The 19,627-nt window shown below is 45.1% G+C and overlaps 1 protein-coding gene across 2 annotated transcripts in view; it reads left to right on the top strand.

The window, feature by feature from the left end:
• The window catches only part of GRB10 (growth factor receptor bound protein 10), an 88,835-nt gene that overhangs the window by 52,771 nt on the left and 16,437 nt on the right, over nt 1-19,627 (top strand). For both annotated transcript variants that reach the window (XM_081884079.1, XM_081884080.1), the window contains 5 exons: nt 5,508-5,664; nt 11,360-11,475; nt 13,734-13,808; nt 16,028-16,165; nt 17,584-17,694. In XM_081884079.1, the coding sequence (XP_081740205.1) occupies nt 5,508-5,664; nt 11,360-11,475; nt 13,734-13,808; nt 16,028-16,165; nt 17,584-17,694 (597 nt within the window). The remainder of the gene's footprint in view (nt 1-5,507; nt 5,665-11,359; nt 11,476-13,733; nt 13,809-16,027; nt 16,166-17,583; nt 17,695-19,627) is intronic.

The raw sequence follows: 19,627 nt of genomic DNA, 5'->3' as shown, positions 1-19,627 counted from the left end.
AATAGAAAAGGTCTTGCAATTGCTCTTTATACACCTCTGGAAAATGTGCAGATAGTTGTTTCACGTACCAAACGCTCTGCAAAGCTGTTTGTGCTAATGTTTGTGCCCTTGTTCCTTGAATCAACTCTTGTAAAGCAATTCTCTGTTCCAGTCTGCTGATTACAGAGTAGACCAGGGCTTCTTTTGTTTCATGTTTGTTTGTTTGTTTGTTTGTTTGACTTATTAGTCGCTTGTCACCCAAGTGACTTACAGCTGTACACACACTACCGTAAGTGAAGAAAAAAGGGGAGAGCGAAACAAACACAACACACCCTCCATATAAATAATAACAAATAATATTATACTCAAATAATAAATAATACTCACACCCACCAATTAGCAAAAAAAAAACAAAAAACCTCCCCCCCCTTTAACCTCCCCAGCCCACCCAAAAGTCTGGTATCAGGCCAGATGTTGCAAATCTGCAGAGGGCTGGTGGATCCCATGTCTTCCTCCAGGGATGGTCTGGTTTCCCTCCTCCTTTGGGGGGAAGGGGGGCAGTCGCCAGGAAAGGAGAAAGATGGCAGCAAACGTTTTACCTGCTTTGCCGTTGACCAAGCTACGGTACATCTCCTGCTGCCGGTGGTGTTATTGGCAGCTGTAGCAGTTCTGAAATACAGTCAAACCTTGGTTTTCAAACGTCTCGGAAGCCGAACACAGAAAACCCGGAAGTGAATGCTTCTGTTTTTTGAATGCACCTTGGAAGTCGAATGGCTTCTGAGGCGTGTTTCTCCATTTTTCTCAATGGAACTTGCTGACAGCCCTTTGATCCTTGGTTTTCGAACGTTTGACTTCCGAAACGGATTACGTTCGAAAACTGAGGTTCCACTGTACTTCAAGTAGAAGATGAAGTTTGCATGCCTATTATGTTCACGTGAACACAAATTGCACGTTGAGCCAGTCTGGTGAAGTGGGCAGAGTGTTGAGGTCTGGGTTCAACTCGGAAATGAAACTCATTGGTTGCCATTGGCTGTTACTGTCATTTTTATGTCCCAGCTCCTGCCAACCTAGCAGTTTGAAAGCACGTCAAAGTGCAAGTAGATAAATAGATACCGCTCCGGCGGGAAGGTAAACAGCATTTCCATGCGCTGCTCTGGTTTGCCAGAAGTGGCTTAGTCATGCTGGCCACATGACCCAGAAGCTGTATGCCGGCTCCTTCGGCCAGTAAAGCAAGATGAGCACCGCAACCCAGAGTCGTCCGTGACTGGACCTAATGGTCAGGGGCCCCTTTACCTTTTACAGTTCTTGTTAGCTAACTGCAGCAGTTGAAGGACAAGCAGCCACTGGAAATTGGGCACCTAAAAAGTGAGTTGTTACTGAGATCTCTTCTTCTGGACCTGTTGTGTATTGGCACTTCGCTGCCCCTCATCTTGATATCCTTGCTCCCCAGAAGGTGTATTGGTTATGAGCAGCAGTTGGCATAACCTTCTGGGTATAGGGTGGCCTTTTCTGAACCTCCTGGTTGCCCTTTTCTGAATGGTTTCCTTCTCCCAAATGTCCTTTTTGAGGTGAGGTGACCAGAACGGTACTGCAAGTGCTGTCTTGGCATAGATTTGCATAATGGCCTTGCGATTCCAGCACCAAGCCTGGACATGATATTGGGCTTGCCATTTTTAATAATCCGTTAACGTGGGCACCTAAGCATGGATGAATTTATTAAGTAGGTGAGTATTCACAACTTTATAAATTAAAACTGGCGACATGAAACCATGCTACTAAATGTCATTTTAAGTCTCTCTTCAAAATAATAAAATAGCAAATTCTTACCCTGCCAACGGAGCAGTGTTATCGGGTCCTTTTTGTGTGCCGGAGTACTGAATGTTCAGCCAATCTGGTGCTCTGATTGGCTGAACATTCTCACCCTTAATGTTGAATAGAGGGTGCCTCGTGCGGCTGATGTAACTTGGAAAACTTTTTGAGTCATTGTTAAAAGCAATTGGCTCCTGCATCTGTGTCTCGTGTATCGAGAGGTCCTTTAAATATCATTTCTGGAATAAATTTGTGATTAATTCTTAAACTTGCTTCCCTACCCTTCCACTTGAAGCCTGTTCTTGAGAAAACTTCCTGCAATCAATGTTTATTCAAGATAAATTTGTTTTTTCTGAGGTTTTCTTAGCAGAGGCTTTTGGCTCCGTTAAGTCACAGTTTTAACTCTAGCCTCTAGCAGAATTAAACTGAAATATATGTTGTTGTGGCTGTTGCTGCTGCTGTAGCCTCTAGCAGAACTAAACTGAAATTGTTGTTGTTGTTATAGGATTCCTTACTAGCCTGGAAAAACGTCTGTCTTGTTATTCTGCTGTTAACACCAGTTTGTTCTGCGGGAAATGGCAGGTGAAGCTTTGCTGCAACACAACAAAATAAGAGTATCTCTTGCTGATACCTTCAGCTGTAGCCACACTTAGACTTGACCTATAACAGCTACAACTGCACACTCAAACAGCTACAGAAGTTGGTTGAAAAGTTGACAACCCTATTTTTTAAAGTTAGGTATTGCACATTGCCAATGCAGTTGCAGGCAGTGCTTTTGTGTTGAAAAAATCTGTTGTTTAGAAACAAGTCAAATTGAGAAAAAAGGCTTAAGTTGTCTTGGAGCTTATCACAGGTACCGTATTTTTCGCTCTATGGGACACACCGGACCATAGGAGGGGGAGAACAGGGGGTAAAAAATTCTCCCCCTCTCTGCTCAGCACCCCTTCAGCGAAGCGGCAGGAGCCTGGAGAGCAAGAGGGATCGATGTGCACCGACCCCTCGTGCTCTCCAGGCTTCAGGCGGCTATCTGCAAGCCTTCAGAGCGCGGCGGGAACTCCTGCAAAAATTGGCCCGGCGGGGGTGACATGGCTGGGATTCAATCTCCCGCCCCTGAGCCCGGGTCAGCAAGAGAGCCCAGATGCCCTGGAAGGTGAGTGGACTTGTATGCCAAGGCCCCGTGCCCTGTAGTTCCTCATTGATTAATAAACACCCCATGACAATTGATTAATAAATTAATTGATTAATAAACACACCACTGTACTGAGTACAGTGGTACCTCTGGTTGCGAATGGGATCTGTTCCATTGCCCCGTTCGCAACATGAGCAGAATGCAACCCGCATCTGTGCACGGGTCGCGATTTGCCACTTCTGCGCATGCACGTGATGTCATTTTGAGTGTCTGTGCATGTGCGAGCAGTGAACCCCGGAAGTAGCCCTTTCCGGTACTTCCGGGTCGCCGCGGGACGCAACCTGAAAAGATTTAACCTGAAGCAAACGTAACAAGAGCTATGGCTGTATTTTGGATTATGGGCTAAAACAGGCCACAACTTTATTGGTTACAGATGTGAGCGGTTTGGCTTAGGCACTGGGTGAAACCAGGCTATATCTTGACTCCTGTCCATCTGCAGGGAGTCAAGCTGAGGGTAAGCCACCAGAAGGGGGACCCTATGACTTACATCAAATAGAGGCAACTTGAGGGGTCCCCATTGGGGTCATGGCATGGCCCTAGCCCATGCCCAGGCTTTGGACAGGATCCACACACCCCCAGATCCCTTTAACAGGATACCCTTATCGAGGAGGGGCAGGTGAAGGTTACAACCTCCCCTCCATTAAACAGAGGGGCCGGCCGACTCAACCGTAGCACAGACCTGGCCCTGTTCCGGTGACGTTCCCACTTGCTTTATTTGCTGCCTGTTTTACAAAAGCTCATTGAGAGAGACTTTACATGTACCTTTGTTATCCATGAAAATCTTTCAGTAAAAACAATAATAGCAAAAGCTCCTCGAGCTTAAGGGTGCAATGGGGGGAAGGGGGGGGGAGACTGCAAGCGGGAGAGAAGGGGTCGCTGCAGCAGCAGCAGGCTTTGGGGAAGTTCAACTGCTTTCTTCCTGCTAGCTGAGCTGTTGCAAATGATTCGGCAAAGGAGCTGCCAGTCCACGGAGCAGGCTTGGTTTGGGCTTTAGAACGGCTCTTTTCTCCTCGTGAACTTTTGTAGTAACGGAAAGTGATGTGCTGGCACCTGTTTCTTTTCTTTTTTTTTCAATGCATGTGGGTGGGCATAAAAGCAATATCTTTTTCTTTTTGAAATTTTTCTGGGGAGCATAATTTGGAAGTCTATGGGTTGGGATGGCCAGGATCACATCAGTCACAGGAAGGGCTGGGATTGGTCTCTCCAGGGTGGTTTGATTCCGTACCTTAAAAGATGGTGCGTCACCCTTTGAATGACGCTCTGGGAGAGTTGCCTGCCTTCCCCCAGGAAAGGGTGCACATTTTGACGGAGGAACTCTGTGACCGACTCGGGTACAGTGATCTGCTGAAATTGCAAAGCAACCTGTTGCAGTGCCAACAGGTTGCAGGAGAGGTAAAGAGCAAACTCTTCCCGAAAGAGATTACCTATCTTTTAAATATGCCATCCTGTTCTTCTGACTACTGCCTTTTTCATGCTGTTGAGGTAAGATTATTCCTCTCTCCCACCATCTCATTACCTCATTCCACCACCCTCTCCCCAAAAAGAAATTGCTTTGTTTTCCTGGGAACTAGAAAGTGCCTCTTAAATGTTAGGTTAACACAGGGTTAAATCTTGATGCTCTGCATTTGGGAAACACTTTTTTTTGCAGAGTTAATGCTATTGAAGTAACATAAGGCTGTAATAAGGAATCGTCCGTTTAACTGTGAGCGTCATAGAGAGCTTGCTAACTATAATATTTCCTTATTAATACTTACAGCATATACAGTGCATATTTAATTGCAAATGAATATTGGAATCTGGGGAAGGGGGTTGAGGAAGTGTGTGTGAATAATGATGACTCTTTTGATTTTAAATGCCCACGAGATAACATATTTTCAAAGGACAGATTTTCCATTGAGTTTTACTGCACACTAAAAGAAGGACCTATCCTGGACGCTGTGAGATTAGCACCTCTCTCACCCCTCCGAAAAACCAAAATGAAACAAACTTCTTTCTGAAGCCCTGGTGTAGGATATATATTAATTTTTTAATTAGTACTACTATGGTGTATTTTTGCTGGCATAGTGTCTGTGTCCCCTGACTGTATCTGACTGTGTCCCCTTTGTCCAACCTTCCTGGAGAAGACCAACAATATTGCAAAATAAATTGTGTTTCCGGAACTTGGGAATTCAAGGAGCATCAAGTACAGATTGTGATTTTGTGGGAGCGCAGAAGCGCAGAATATGTGTTTTTGTTTTTTCTCTATCTAGTCGATATGGGTAGAGATGCACTTAAACGAACACACTGTTTGTCTGTGTGTCTGCATGTGCAGACGAATAAGGTTCCTGTGTCCTTCAAAACTCCTTGCCTCTTCCCAGAGTAAATCTTTCAGATTATGCTTAGTTGGCAGAATTCAGGTTCCACCTTGGTACAGAACTTTACTGTTGTAGCACAGAATATAAACAGTACTGACCACGTAGAAGTGATCAGTTTCTTTTTAAAAATGTTTTTGATTGCTGTTTTAAAGGCATATATATTTTTTGTATTGCAGGATATAAAAGTCTTTACAGAAGACGGAACATGCAAAGTGGTCGAGATCCTAGCGGATATGACAGCCCGGGACCTCTGCCAGTTGCTCGTTTACAAAAGTCATTGTGTGGATGATAACAGCTGGACCCTAGTGGAACATCACCCTCTCCTAGGATTAGGTAGGGAAGGAAGTTATCTTAAAGTGTAATACCCAGCACAGAGCAATAAATCGGCCCACTTTTTCAGGTGATCTGCTTTAAATATTACGAATGGATTTCTGTCTGTCATAGGTGAACACTTGGTGCAACAATTAAGATGCAATATATTTGACCTTGGGTTTATGTTGATTTTACCTGTAATAGGTAAAGGTAAAGGTACCCCTGCCCGTACGGGCCAGTCTTGACAGACTCTGGGGTTGTGCGCCCATCTCACTTAAGAGGCCAGGGGCCAGCGCTGTCCGGAGACACTTCCGGGTCACATGGCCAGTGTGACATCGCTGCTCTGGCGAGCCAGAGCTGCACACGGAAACGCCGTTTACCTTCCCGCTGGTAAGCGGTCCCTATTTATCTACTTGCACCCAGAGGTGCTTTCGAACTGCTAGGTTGGCAGGCGCTGGGACCGAGCAGCGGGAGCGCACCCCGCAGCAGGGATTCGAACCGCCGACCTTTCGATCAGCAAGTCCTAGGCGCTGAGGCTTTAACCCACAGCGCCACCTGTGTCCCCTTTTACCTGTAATAGAGGGTAACAAATACATGGCAGATACTGACATTCACGTGTAAATTTTGAGGATCCCAGATAATTGTTATGAATGCCCCTAAATATAGAGCGTGAACTGAGTGACATTAGGTGACAATATTCACTGATTGTGTATGTACCAGTAACTCTTGTGGAGGGAGACATGCACAAAATGTATCTGGGCATTCTTTGTAATACTGTACACTGATGGTTTTGTGTGTGACTTTGGCAAATGAACAGTTTATGCAAATATAGCTGGACTCCCAGAAGAGAATTTGATGTCCTAGACCATAGGTAGGCAAACTAAGGCCCATGGGCTGGATCAGGCCCAATTGCCTTCTGGCCCCGTGGACAGTCCGGGAATCGCTGCCTGGATTGCCAGCGCGCACGTTCTTTCCCTCTCCCTCATACAGCGGCGGCAGCGGCGGTGCCTCCTCCTCCCGGCTTCTCCCTGCCCTGCCTAGAGGAGGAAGGGGGCTGGGCTTTGTTGGTGCCAGCAGCATCAGAGCTTGAGCAGCCGCCATTTTAAGCAGCCCCTCTCCAGAGCCCTTTCGTGCGCAGCTCATCGTCTTGCCGCCAGCCCCTGCTGCTCGCAAGACACAGGCAAGCAGCCACCAGGGCTTGGGGTGCTCTTGCATCATTTCCCCCCCAAAATATAGTCTGGACTGCCCACTGCTGAAAAGGTTTGCTTACCCCTGTCCTAGACAGCTCAGCCGATCCCCAGGCTTGGGTCTCGAGCACCCTGCCATGGCTGTCTACTTCAAGAAAGCCCTACACAGGGAGAGATGCTTCCTTGGATTTCGTTTCAGGAAGGTGGAAATGGCAGCAGCACATCATGCTGCAGCATGGGAAGTTCTTGCATAAGCCTTGACACTCTCCCTTCCAGGCAGCAACTCTTGCTGGAATTAAGAAGCCATGGTTACAGTTGGTGCGGGAGAACTATGTGGAACTGGTTTAATGGTATATACCTGGAAACTGGACGCTGCCTCTCTGTGTCTCTCTTCCTGTATCCTTTCTTTCAGATTTGTTAGTGGTGTGTTGCGCTGTATAATCCTTTTCACTCCAAACAGGTTCCTGAGTAATGTGCCCATGTAGTAAGGCATTAACAGTGAATTTCATTTTGATGGGTGTTGTTCTGAGGCAGTAAAAGAAGGCATGGTGTTGGTGGGATTTATGAGTGTCAGCAATCTAAAAACATATTTTTAAATAACAAGAGTCCCTTTGATCAGAGATATTTTATGGGGGGCGTTTATCATATTTGTGAAGTCTTAAATATCAATGTGATTTGACTTTAAAAAGTTAACTATATGATTCTTGGAAAGTAGTACTTTTTGAAAGAGACTTGTAGACTTGCCAAAGACATATGGAAGAAAAGAAAAAAACTTTTTGAACGATGTTCTTCTTTTAACCGATTCTCACTTTAAAATTCTAGGTCCTCATTTTATAGGACCTTTCCCATCCAAGATTACCAAGGTGCTGTGTAAACAGAGGCTTTTGTCCTTTGTGTCCAATATCCTCCTGCTGCCAGATTCTTTCAATGATGCCACAATTCAGTGTCTGTGACATCACAATAGCTTCCATGGTGACTAATTGTGCTGTCAAACTCTGCTGTGTGACATCGCTGAATGAATTAGGCAGCAGGCTGATGAGGAAATCAAAAGCTTCTGTTTACATACACAAATAACTTGGTAATTCACAATGATGGGAAAGGAACATTATGCTTATCAGTCAGTATTTTCCTTCAGCTGCATTCTGAATTTAGTTGAAATCCATTTTGTTGCAGATCCAGGATTTGCACAACATGTAAATGAGAGCGCTTTCTCTCTCCACTTTTCCCACAACATGTGCAACTTTATACACTTCTGATCATGTCCCTCCTTACTTGCGTTTTTTCTAAATCAAAAAGCCCAAAATGCTGTAACCATTCCTCATGGGATATTGCTCTGAGCCCTTGATGGTTTTGGTTTCCCCTTTCTGAATCTTTTCCAGCTCCACAACATCGTTTTTTATATGAGGCAAGCAGAAAAGTATGGAGAATTCCAAATGGGAATACTTTCCGAATTTTATTGAACAAGGTGCAGCTGTTACGATCCTCCCTCTGGGAACCTGCACATTTGTTCGTTCACACTAAGCCTTGCTTTATCTTAGCATTGCATTTAAACTGGGACATTGATTCCTTTAGAATCAGAAGTACTAGGGCCCTGGGAAGTTCTAATGGCAATAATTTAGCTTTTTTTTTAGTAGGCCCCCCACCAACAATTTTGAAGCTTCATTCCCATACCCTGTTTGCAACACAACACCATCGCAAGGTGCTCAGGTTATCTCCTGCTCAAGTTGTCCATGAGATGGTGGACAGTGGAATTCAGTCTTCAGAAGGGAACTCCTTTTCATGATCCTCAATGAATTTTGATCACAACACATGCCAGTTTGTAGGGTTGGGGATGCATATTGCCAAGGGTACTTCGTACAGAGGCGCTGGACACCGGCAGAGCTGGCACACTTCATATCATTCATTCATTCATTCATTCATTCATTCATTGTATTTGATAGACTGGGATTTTAATGTGTTTTCTAGCTCCAGTCTCATTTCTTTACATTTAGCTTCTAGGGTTTCCTTTTGTATGAGTGGGAAATAAGTCCATCTATGTTTATGTTCCAGCTCTGTTTTCTTTTCATTGTTTTTTAAATGCATTTTTCTTTTAATTTAATATTTTTAATATAATTTATATTTCTGCAGACCTAGGGTGTTCTCTGAATGTGTAGAAACTACTTCCTTATTTTATGTGGCCCCATTTGCCTTTCAAATTGGTAGATCTCTACTACTTAAGTAGACTGTTGGAGGGAATGCTGGGGTGGCCACAATTGGAATATTGTTCTGTTTCAAGAAGTATACAGTGGTACCTCAGTTTAAGAACAGCCCTGTTTACGAACGATTCGGTTTACAAACTCTGCAAAACCTGAAGTAGTGTCCCAGTTTGCAAACTTTACCTCGGTCTAAGAATGGAAGCTGAACTGTGGAAGTGAGGCCTCATTAGGGAAAGCACATCTCAGTTTAAAAACGGTTTCGGTTTAAGAACGGACTTTCGTAACGGATTAAGTTCATAAACCGAGGTACCACTGTATTGTATTGTTGCTGAACATGCAGAATAAAGCAGAAAAAGCAATCAGGAAGCTGGAGGTCCTTAACTACAGAAGGGTTTTTTTTACTTTGAGAAGAGAATGTGGGGCTAAAAGGATATGATGGTTTCATGCACAATATAGAGAAAGTTGATAGAAGTTTTTTGCCCTCCCTTATTATGCTAGATCTTGGGTTAACTGTCAGTCAGTTAAACTGATTGGCAGGAGGAGATGGTCAGACAAAAAATACATCACACAATGCTTAATATATTTCATGAAGTTTGCTACTACTAGATGTGGCAATGGATATTTATAAAGGAACTAGACATCTCTAAAGGTAAAGGGACCCTGGACCATTAGGTCCAGTCGTGTCCGACTCTGGGGTTGCAGCGCTCATCTCGCTTTATTGGCCGAGGGAGCCGGTGTACAGCTTCTGGGTCATGTGGCCAGCATGACTAAGCAGCTTCTGGCGAAACCAGAGCAGCGCACAGAAACGCCGTTTACCTTCCCGCCATGTAGGTACCTATTTATCTACTTGCACTTTGACGTGCTTTCGAACTGCTAGGTTGGCAGGAGCAGGGACTCAGCAATGGGAGCTCACTCCATCATGGGGATTCGAACCGCCGACCTTCTGATTGGCAAGCCCTAGGCTCTGTGGTTTAACCCACAGTGCCACCCGTGTCCCATAGACATCAAATCAAATCAAATCAAATATCTTTAATACGGTCAATGACCAGAAAGCAGTTTATAAAAATATGACATTATAAGTAGTATTGTGCTACAAATACCAGTGGAAATATGGCCAATTCACAGAATTTGTGCTTATATTTATGCCAGGTTTCGTCTTTTAAGGTTTTAAAAATTGAATTCAAATGTCACTACTGTTTATTATCGTTCCTTCGATGTTTACAATTTGAACTTCGTTGCTGACATCATTGCTCGTCTTATTCTTGTTCCAATGTAGCAGTACTTTGCCACAGGCCTGTTAATTTCAGGCTCTGTATCAGCTAAGAGGTGTCTGATATAGGTGTCGTCTGTACTACGAGGTATTTTCCTCAGAATCGGTTCAATCAGCTCTTTTCTTGAGTCTCGATATAATGGGCAGTATAAGATGACATGCCCGATAGTTTCAATTTCGTTGCTGTTACAGGGACATAATCTTTGTTCGATTGGTATTTTGTATCTTCCCTCTAGAAGAGCTGAAGGGAGAGCGTTAAAGCGGGCCCTGGAAAATGCCCATCGGTGTTTAGCGTTATCTAGAACTTTGAGATAGTTTGCTAGATGGGGCCCATAGACATCTTTAAGTAAGGGAAATCTGTCAGCTGCTAGTCATGATTCCTATTAGAAATCCCCAGAGTTCAGAAGCAGAAGCTAGGGAGCATTGCGATGGAGGGCTGCTCTGCTCATGGGTTTTGCAGAGACATCTGGCTGGTCAATGTAGGAAACAGAATGCTGGATGTGATGTCTGGACCTGGCCTGATCTAGATCCTGCCCCACCCGGCCCCCACCTGACATACACCTCTTAACTGTGGTTAGCAGAGTAACCCCATTTATACTTCACCCGCACATTGACTACCAAACTTGGCTATTTCTTCTGCAATATTAAATAATAGGTAACAGCACTCATATAACCACATTGTTAGGCAGAGGTTTTTGGGCCTTCCTGAATTAATACTTTCATTGGAAGGAGAGACGGGGAGGACCATTTGTGTGATACTGGGTGGCTCCTAACATCTGCGCTAGTGGCCTGTTTTAGAACAGTGGTTTTCCCAGTATATTCTGGGAAACCTTGGCACTTCTTAGAAATTTATCAGCAACTACTCAGTGGGAAGATCGGTAATGGACATACCAATCTTCTTTAGTTTACAGCCGGAAGGGAATGTTTGCTGCATTCTTGAGCACACAGTCCATGTCCTTTATTTATATGTGCTGGGTATGCATGTGTGCGCGCACACACAGAAGCACAAAGCTGCTTCCACTGTTTACTAATTCGAAATATTATATTTTATTTTCTGTTCTTAGAGAGGTGCTTAGAAGATCATGAGCTTGTTGTTCAAGTTGAGTCTACAATGGGAAGTGAAAGTAAATTTTTGTTCAGGAAGAACTATGCAAAATATGAATTTTTTAAGAATCCTGTGGTGAGTATCCTGTTGTTTTTTCATAACGTCTGGGTGGGGGGGATGTCTTCTCCATGTGCCTTCTACACTGTATAATTTGGATTGGGTTTTAAAACACTAGATGGTATCATAGCAATAATATGAAAGATTCTTAAAACATATATGTAGAATAACTCCCAGCAGAATAACTAGTAGTAATAAGGAATGCTAACTCCCTGTGGATTCCCACGCCCTCTGCTTCTTATTTTTCATGAAGAAACTTGCAGAAGATAGTCTTGTGAAGAGGCACCCATCCATCTCTTCCAGAGGGGGCATTGCTCATTTGTTAAGTACCTTCTTTGAATGCAAGAGGTTCTCAGTTTGATCCTTGGCCTCTCCATTTAGCAGGATCTCAGGAGGGCTGGGAAAGACCCTAGAGAGCTACTGCCAATCAAAGCAGAGAATATGGAATTACATGTTCTAACCCTGTATAAGGCAATTTCATAAATTCACTTTGTCATCATCCATCATTGTATGCCTCAAAACAAGCTGCATAGTTTTACTGACAACGGCAGTAAATGATGATTGCTCTGAATATCATAAAGCTTGTTCCTCATTATTTGTGAAGCAAATAATACCATTTGAGGCAAATAGACTATCTATGTTTCTCAGCCCATTCTTCCACAAATGTTAATCCTAGTTAAATTAAACCTTTGAATCGCTTAAGATGTTCCTTTGAGTATTTATGGGATCATTACAAGCCTTGCACAAATGCCCTTGCATGGCAAAAGCACAGGAGTCAAAGATTGTTTGCATCCTGCGGGCTTCCTCAACCTTGGCCCTCCAGATGTTTTTGAGACTACAGTTCCCATCATCCCTGACACTGGTCCTGCTAGCTAGGGATTGTGGGAGTTGTAGGCCAAAAACATCTGAAGGGCCGAGGTTGAGGAAGCCTGGCATACTGGTTCTGGGACTTTTAGACTTCTCAAATTAGAAGGGTCTCCAAAAGCCCTCCAGTGCAATCCTCTGCAGTGCCGGAAACACAACTAGAGATGGCCTCTGACAGAGGGCCACCCGGCCTCTGTTGAAAACCTGCCTTGAAGGAGAGCCCACCACCTTCTGAGGTAGTCCATTCCACAGCTGAACAGCTCTTACTGTCAGAAAGGTCTTCCTAATGTTTAGTCACAGTCTCTTTCCTTGTAACTTGAATCCATTGCTTTGGGACCTGTCCTCTGGAGCAGCAGAAAACAAGCTTGGTCCATCTTTCATGACAGCCCTTCAGATATTTGAGGATGGCTATTATATCATCTCTCAGCCTTTACTTCTCCAAGTGAAACATACACAGCTCCCTCGACCATTCCTCATAAGGCTTGGTTCCAGATCATCCTCCTCTGCACATGCTCCAGCTTTGATGCAGTCCTGTGAGCTGCTGTGCCAGAAAAGGAGATGCAGCGCATTGGACTTGAAAGCATTGAGCACTGATGCTTACCCTCTTAAAAGGGATTTATACCTTTGCAAAAGTTGTGATCTCTGACCTGGAAGCCCTAATCCCAGATATGTGAGGGCTAGCTAGTTATGATTAAGGGAGGCACCCTACACATTCTCTTAAGATGCCTTTAATTGTAGCTTCCAGAGATTAAGACTTCCAGAGCTGAACACTTGGGGAAGATTGGTTTACACTAATCTTTGTCTTAAGGGACACGGGTGGTGCTGTGGTCTAAACCACTGAGCCTAGGGCTTGCTGATCAGAAGGTTGGTGGTTCGAATCCCTGCAACGGGACGAGCTCCCGTTGCTCGGTCCCTGCTCCTGCCAACCTAGCAGTTCGAAAGCACCTCAAAGTGCAAGTAGATCAATAGGTACCACTCCGGTGGGAAGGTAAACGGCGTTTCCATGCACTGCTCTGGTTCACCAGAAGCGGCTTAGTCATGCAGGCCACATGACCCGGAAGCTGTACGCCGGCTCCCTCGGCCAATAAAGCGAGATGAGTGCCGCAACCTCAGAGTCGGCCACAACTAGACCTAATGGTCAGGGGTCCCTTTACCTAATCTTTGTCTTGTTATATTTTTCCATACTTCTATCAATATATTAACCAGCGAGTGACATAGTTTATTCAGTAGGTCTCCAGATTTTGGTGAACTCTGTTATCAGCCCTTTCCAGAATGACCAGTGGGCAGGGGCAATGGGAGGTGTCTACCTTGCTTCAGAGGAAATTCTTTCTGTGTACAAAAGAGGTTTGAAGCATCCTGATTCCGTAATGTTACCCTGTCTCTTTTCTCTCTCTCTTCCTCACACTCCCCAGAACTTTTTTCCGGAACAAATGGTTGCTTGGTGTCAGCAGTCAAACGGCTGTATTCCACAGTCACAACTTTTACAGGTAGGCTGGAGTAGAGTTGGGAGTAGTTTTCCATGTTAAGAAACTGAATATATCATTGATGGGTTTGGGTCTGCAGATGCATATTTCAAGGCTGGTTGAATGGATACTGTATTGTCGTTTCAATAAATCTCAGCATTTATATTTAAAATATTCTAGGCCTATTCAGAGGTTACCGTTTTTACTTCCATTATGGGGGGGGGAAGGGTAACAGAAATAGGATATGATAAAGCCGTTGATTCTTTTGGAAGGGGGAAAACTCACAGAACCCGGTTGTTTAACTAGGGTTGCAAAATCTCTTGAGGCTCAGGCTGGGAGCCAGAGTCAGGCCACTCCTTAAGCAGAGTGCAGTGGCTTTCTCAAAAAAGCCATTAGCTAATAAAGCCAATGCAATTCTGGGCTGCATCAATAGGAGTATAGCATCTAGATCAAGGGAAGTAATAGTGCCACTGTATTCTGCTCTGGTCAGACCTCACCTGGAGTACTGTGTCCAGTTCTGGGCACCACAGTTCAAGAAGGACACTGACAAACTGGAACGTGTCCAGAGGAGGGCAACCAAAATGGTCAAAGGCCTGGAAACGATGCCTTATGAGGAACGGCTAAGGGAGCTGGGCATGTTTAGCCTGGAGAAGAGGAGGTTAAGGGGTGATATGATAGCCATGTTCAAATATATAAAAGGATGTCACATAGAGGAGGGAGAAAGGTTGTTTTCTGCTGCTCCAGAGAAGTGGACACGGAGCAATGGTTCCAAACTACAAGAAAGAAGATTCCACCTAAACATTAGGAAGAACTTCCTGACAGTAAGAGCTGTTTGACAGTGGAATTTGCTGCCCAGGAGTGTGGTGGAGTCTCCTTCTTTGGAGGTCTTTAAGCAGAGGCTGGACAACCATATGTCAGGAGTGCTCTGATGGTGTTTCCTGCTTGGCAGGGGGTTGGACTCGATGGCCCTTGGGGTCTCTTCCAACTCTATGATTCTATGATTCAAGCATCACATTATGGACGTCACAAAAGAACAGAAAGGTCCCTACACAAAGGCATCCATGCAGGCCGCATGGTGCACTGTGAGAGGCAAGATGGGAACTGAGGATGTAGCATGCCTGGTCTATATCCTGGTGGCAGTTGTGCTCGTTGCGAGTTGCGCTGTATCCAGAGAGCATCCTCAGCAGTGTGGGTGTGACTGACAGGTTTTGAGGACTGGGTCCTTCTTACTGATGTCTATGGAGAAGTGTAAGTTACACCACGCTTTAGGTGGCTTAATTTAGTCCAGTTTGTCTGTGAAATGAGCAGGAGTTGGTTCTGGTGTTACCTGCTCCTGCCATGCACTCGTTTCTTGTGCCGGACATCTCTTTCTCTGGCAGACATATCTTACACGGGAGTTGGAGGGTATTGCTGAATCCAGTCCCCGTTCCAGCCAGGTGTATCTAGGGCTTGGATTGCAACCAAAGTTTCCAATTCTCATTTCTATTTTACTATGCTAGGTTTGGCATGATCAGCTAAAAATCTCTGTCCAATTTAAATTCTTATTAAGTTTTAGTAATAGTTTAGGAGTATCTTCTCTGCTTTTTTTTGAAAAAAAAATCCTATCTATTTTTCTATTGGAAGTTTCTCACACAAAGTACATTACTATTTCTCCTGAAGTATAATAAGAGAAAGAGACTATTTATTTTAAATTCCTATTTGTTTTTTTCCTTGATTTGCTTTATTTTAAAATATCTATTCACTTTATTTTTATCTGCTTTTGTTATTTCAGTTTAAATATTCATTCTTTTTTAGAAGTATTATCATTGACATTTTTACATTTATTTTTAAACATATTTTTCATAGCCTCCGCAGCATCTACATCTACATCTATTGATGTTTATGCTTATTTAAAATTATTTAAATAGCACTCTTATTAACCTTTATAGGCCTCTGCTATTTAGGCATGTTGATACATACTGCAAACTCCTACCCTCACAGAGGTCTCTCAAATCATTAAATTAATGTCTTATATCTTTCAGTTATTTTGCATAGTTCCCAATTGTTTTCATTAAGTTCTACTTTTCTATATATCATAGTAATTATCTCCTATATCAGTCTATAATTAGCCAGCCAATGAATTATACTGAAATACCAAATATCTCTATATTGAAGTACTGGGCTATCAATTTAAGGTGGTCCTTTTCCAACAAGTCTTGAATTTCCAATTAGCGTCTCATGCATTTTCATTTAATCTCCAACAGAATTTTTTAAACTCAAATAGCTGTCCTGAAATCCAAGGATTTTTGCATGTGAAAGAACAGGGGAGGAAGTCTTGGAAGAAGCAGTACGCTTGCCTGAGGAGATCTGGATTTTACTGCTCTACAAAAGGGTCTTCAAAGGTAATTTCACTTAGGTTAGTTTAACAAAGGTAGGCTTCATGCTTTGAAGGCGCCTCTTCTAAAAACAATTATTGGTGTTTGAGCAAAATCCACAGGAAAGCTCTTTTGCACAGGCCCCATTAGAACAAACACTTCTTGATGATCTCAATTCGAGTTAAAGTCAAAGTGTTAAGTTAAAAATATATATCTTATCCATTGCTCATAACTGTTATTTTAGAGTGATAAGAATTTCTAAAATATTTTCAATCCGCCTTTCTGGCACTCGCAGGTATGTCCAAAGTCTGTTTTGGGGGCCTAATCTAGTCTGCCGGTTGGTTTAATCTGGCCCCTGTGGCAGTTTATTTCCTGGGGGGAAATCCTAAAAAAAACACACCAACAACTACAACCCTAAAAAAGCTCAACAACTTCAATCCTTAAAAAAGGTCAACTACTTTGCTTGACTATTTGGTTGGCCCTCACGGCCCTTCACTTCATTAAATCTGGCCCTCTTTGAAAAAAGGTTTGGGCACTACTGCTGGCATTTGACAACAATCTAAAATATACAGTCATACCTCTTGTTACGTTCGGTTCAGGTTACGTTCCCTCAGGATATGTACCGCAGCGGCCCGGAAGTAACGGAACGGGTTATTTCCGGGTTTTGCGCATGCGAAGATGCTCAACATGACGTCACGCGCATGCGCAGAAACGGCGAATTGTAGCACACGCAGACGCGGGGTGTGTTCTGCTCAGGTTATGAACGGGGCTCCAGAACGAATCCCGTTCGCAACCAGAGGTACCACTGTACAGTAGTTTGAGAAGCAACCAGTTTGTTTAAAATGGCAGAATGGTTATACTTGTCAAATAGAATAACAAAACTGCAGCTGCTCATGGTATACAATTTTTCAGTTAAAAAATATAACAAAACGTAAAAGCTAATGATAGAGAAGAACTTCTAAGACAAAAGGGTCTTCAGAGCTTTGCCTAAAAGCGGAGGTGTGCATTCCATGACAGAGCGGGTTCTGCTTTGCAGTATCACTAGCTTGAATCTCTGACCTTTGAGGTCTTTGGTCTTCATCAGATATTCTAAGGTGTATGTGCTTCATATGGGGAAGGCGATGTGTAATGCAACGTAAAAAGAGGCGGACTGACTACAGTTTATGAAACACCCAATACTGTGCTTTAGTATATTGATTGTCAGTGAAATGCCACAGGTATTTAGACTAGTTCACTGCAGCCAAATAAATGGATTTTTAAATCATTGTATCTCATGTTGGATGTGGGATGGTTCGTGGTCTTGTACAATTACATGGTGACTTTCGTATCAATAACCCTTTAGAGTGTCTTCACTGCCCTCGTATGGCTGTACTTTTACTTTCAGGGAATGGGCCAGTTGAAGTGCCTTAATGCTGTGTCTTTAACCTTTGCAACCCTTCCCATAGGAACCAAGGCACCTGCAGTTGTTAGCAGACCTTGAAGATAGCAACGTTTTCTCACTGGTAGCAGGCAAGAAGCTCCACAATGCTCCTACAGATTATGGATTTTGTATAAAGGTAATCCCTCCTACTGGACTTAACTGTCAGGGGTCCTTTACCTTTAGAGCAGCGGTTCTCAACCTGTGGGTCCCCAGATGTTATTGGACTACAACTCCCATCATCCCTAGCTAGCAAGGCCAGAGCTCAGGGATAATGGGAGTTCTAGTCCAACAACATCTGGGGACCCTCAGGTTGAGAACCGCTACTTTAGAGGGATGCGGGTGGCACTGTGCAGGCTAAACCACTGAGCCTAGGGCTTGCCGATCAGAAGGTCAGCAGTTTGAATCCCTGCAACGGGGTGAGCTCCCATTGCTTGGTCCCAGCTCCTGCCCACCTAGCAGTTTGAAAGCTCGTCAAAGTGCAAGTAGATAAATAGGTACCACTCCAGTGGGAAGGTAAACGGCATTTCCATGCACTGCTCTGGTTTGCCAGAAGCGGCTTAGTCATGCTGGCCACATGACTCGGAAAAACTGTGGACAAACGCCGGCTCCCTCGGCCAGTAAAGCAAGATCAGCGCTGCAACCCCAGAGTCGTTCGCGACTGGACTTAACCGTCAGGGGTCCTTTACCTTTTTAATCCCTCTGGTTATAGTAGACAGTTTTGTTTCTACAGTGGTGCCCCGCAAGACGAATGCCTCACAAGACGAAAAACCCGCAAGACGAAAGGGTTTTTCGTTTTTTGCGACGCTTCGCTAGACGATTTTCCCTATGGGCTTGCATCGCAAGACGAAAGCCCATAGGGAAATCTCGGGGACCTTTTTTTAAATGCTGGCGGTGGGGAGCAAAGCCTTTCCCCCCCTCCGGACTTCAGAAGAGGTCCAGGAAGGCCGGCGGGGGCGAAAGGCTTTGCTCCCCACCGCCAGCATTTTAAAAGCGGTCCGGGATAGCAGGGAAGTGCTTCCCGCTATCCCGGACGGCTTTTGAAGGCAGGCAGGGGGGGCAAAGACTTTTGCCCCCCGCCCGCCTTGGGAAGAGGTCCTGGACCTCTTCCCAAGGCGGGCGGGGGGCAAAAGTCTTTGCCCCCCCTGCCTGCCTAACCGGGGGCTTTTAAATCGCCCCGGGACTGTCCGGGGCGATTTAAAAGCCCCCGGACGGCTTTTGAAGCCTCCCCCCGCCGCCCGGCATCGGGGCATCGTCCCGATGCCGGGCGGCGGGGCAGGAACGCCTCCCCCCACCGCCCGGCTTCGGGGCATCGTCCCGATGCCGGGCGGCGGGGCGAGAAAGCCTCCCCCCGCCGCCCGGCATCGGAACGATGTCCCGAAGCTGGGCGGCGGGGCGGGAAAGCCTCCCCCCGCCGCCCGGCTTCGGGGCATCGTCCCGATGCTGGGCGGCGGGACGGGAAAGCCTCCCCCGCCGCCCGGCTTCGGGGCATCGTCCCGATGCCGGGCGGCGGGGCGAGAAAGCCTCCCCCCGCCGCCCAGCATCGGAACGATGTCCCGAAGCTGGGCGGCGGGGCGGGAAAGCCTGGGCGCGCTGGCAACTCTCCGCAAGGCTGTCCTGGACCTCTTCTGAAGGCAGGCGGGGGGCAAAAGTCTTTGTCCCCCCTGCCTGCCTTCCCAGGGGCGATTTTAAAATGCCGCCCGCCAGAAGAGGTCGGGGGAAGGCGGTTTCCATAGGAACGCATTAATTGATTTTCAATGCATTCCTATGGAAAACCGTGCATCGCAAGACGAAAAACTCGCAAGACGAAGAGACTTGCGGAATGAATTAATTTCGTCTTGCAAGGCACCACTGTAATTAGAAATGTTAAAACTCCTATGTGGCTGTGGACTCTCCTTCCTTGGAGGTTTTTCAGCAGAGGTTGGGTGGCCCTCTGCCATGTATTCTTTAGCTGAGATTCCTGCATTGCCAAGGGTTGGACCACCGAGTCCCTTTGAACTCTAAAATTCTATTATTCCATATCACATAGTTTTAAAAATAACATTACAGTTTCAGTTATCTTGCGGATTTTC

The sequence above is a fragment of the Podarcis melisellensis genome (genome assembly GCF_964234715.1).
Source record: "Podarcis melisellensis genome assembly, chromosome: 13".
Classification (NCBI taxonomy): domain Eukaryota; kingdom Metazoa; phylum Chordata; class Lepidosauria; order Squamata; family Lacertidae; genus Podarcis; species Podarcis melisellensis.
This window is presented reverse-complemented; position numbering and strand designations above follow the sequence as displayed.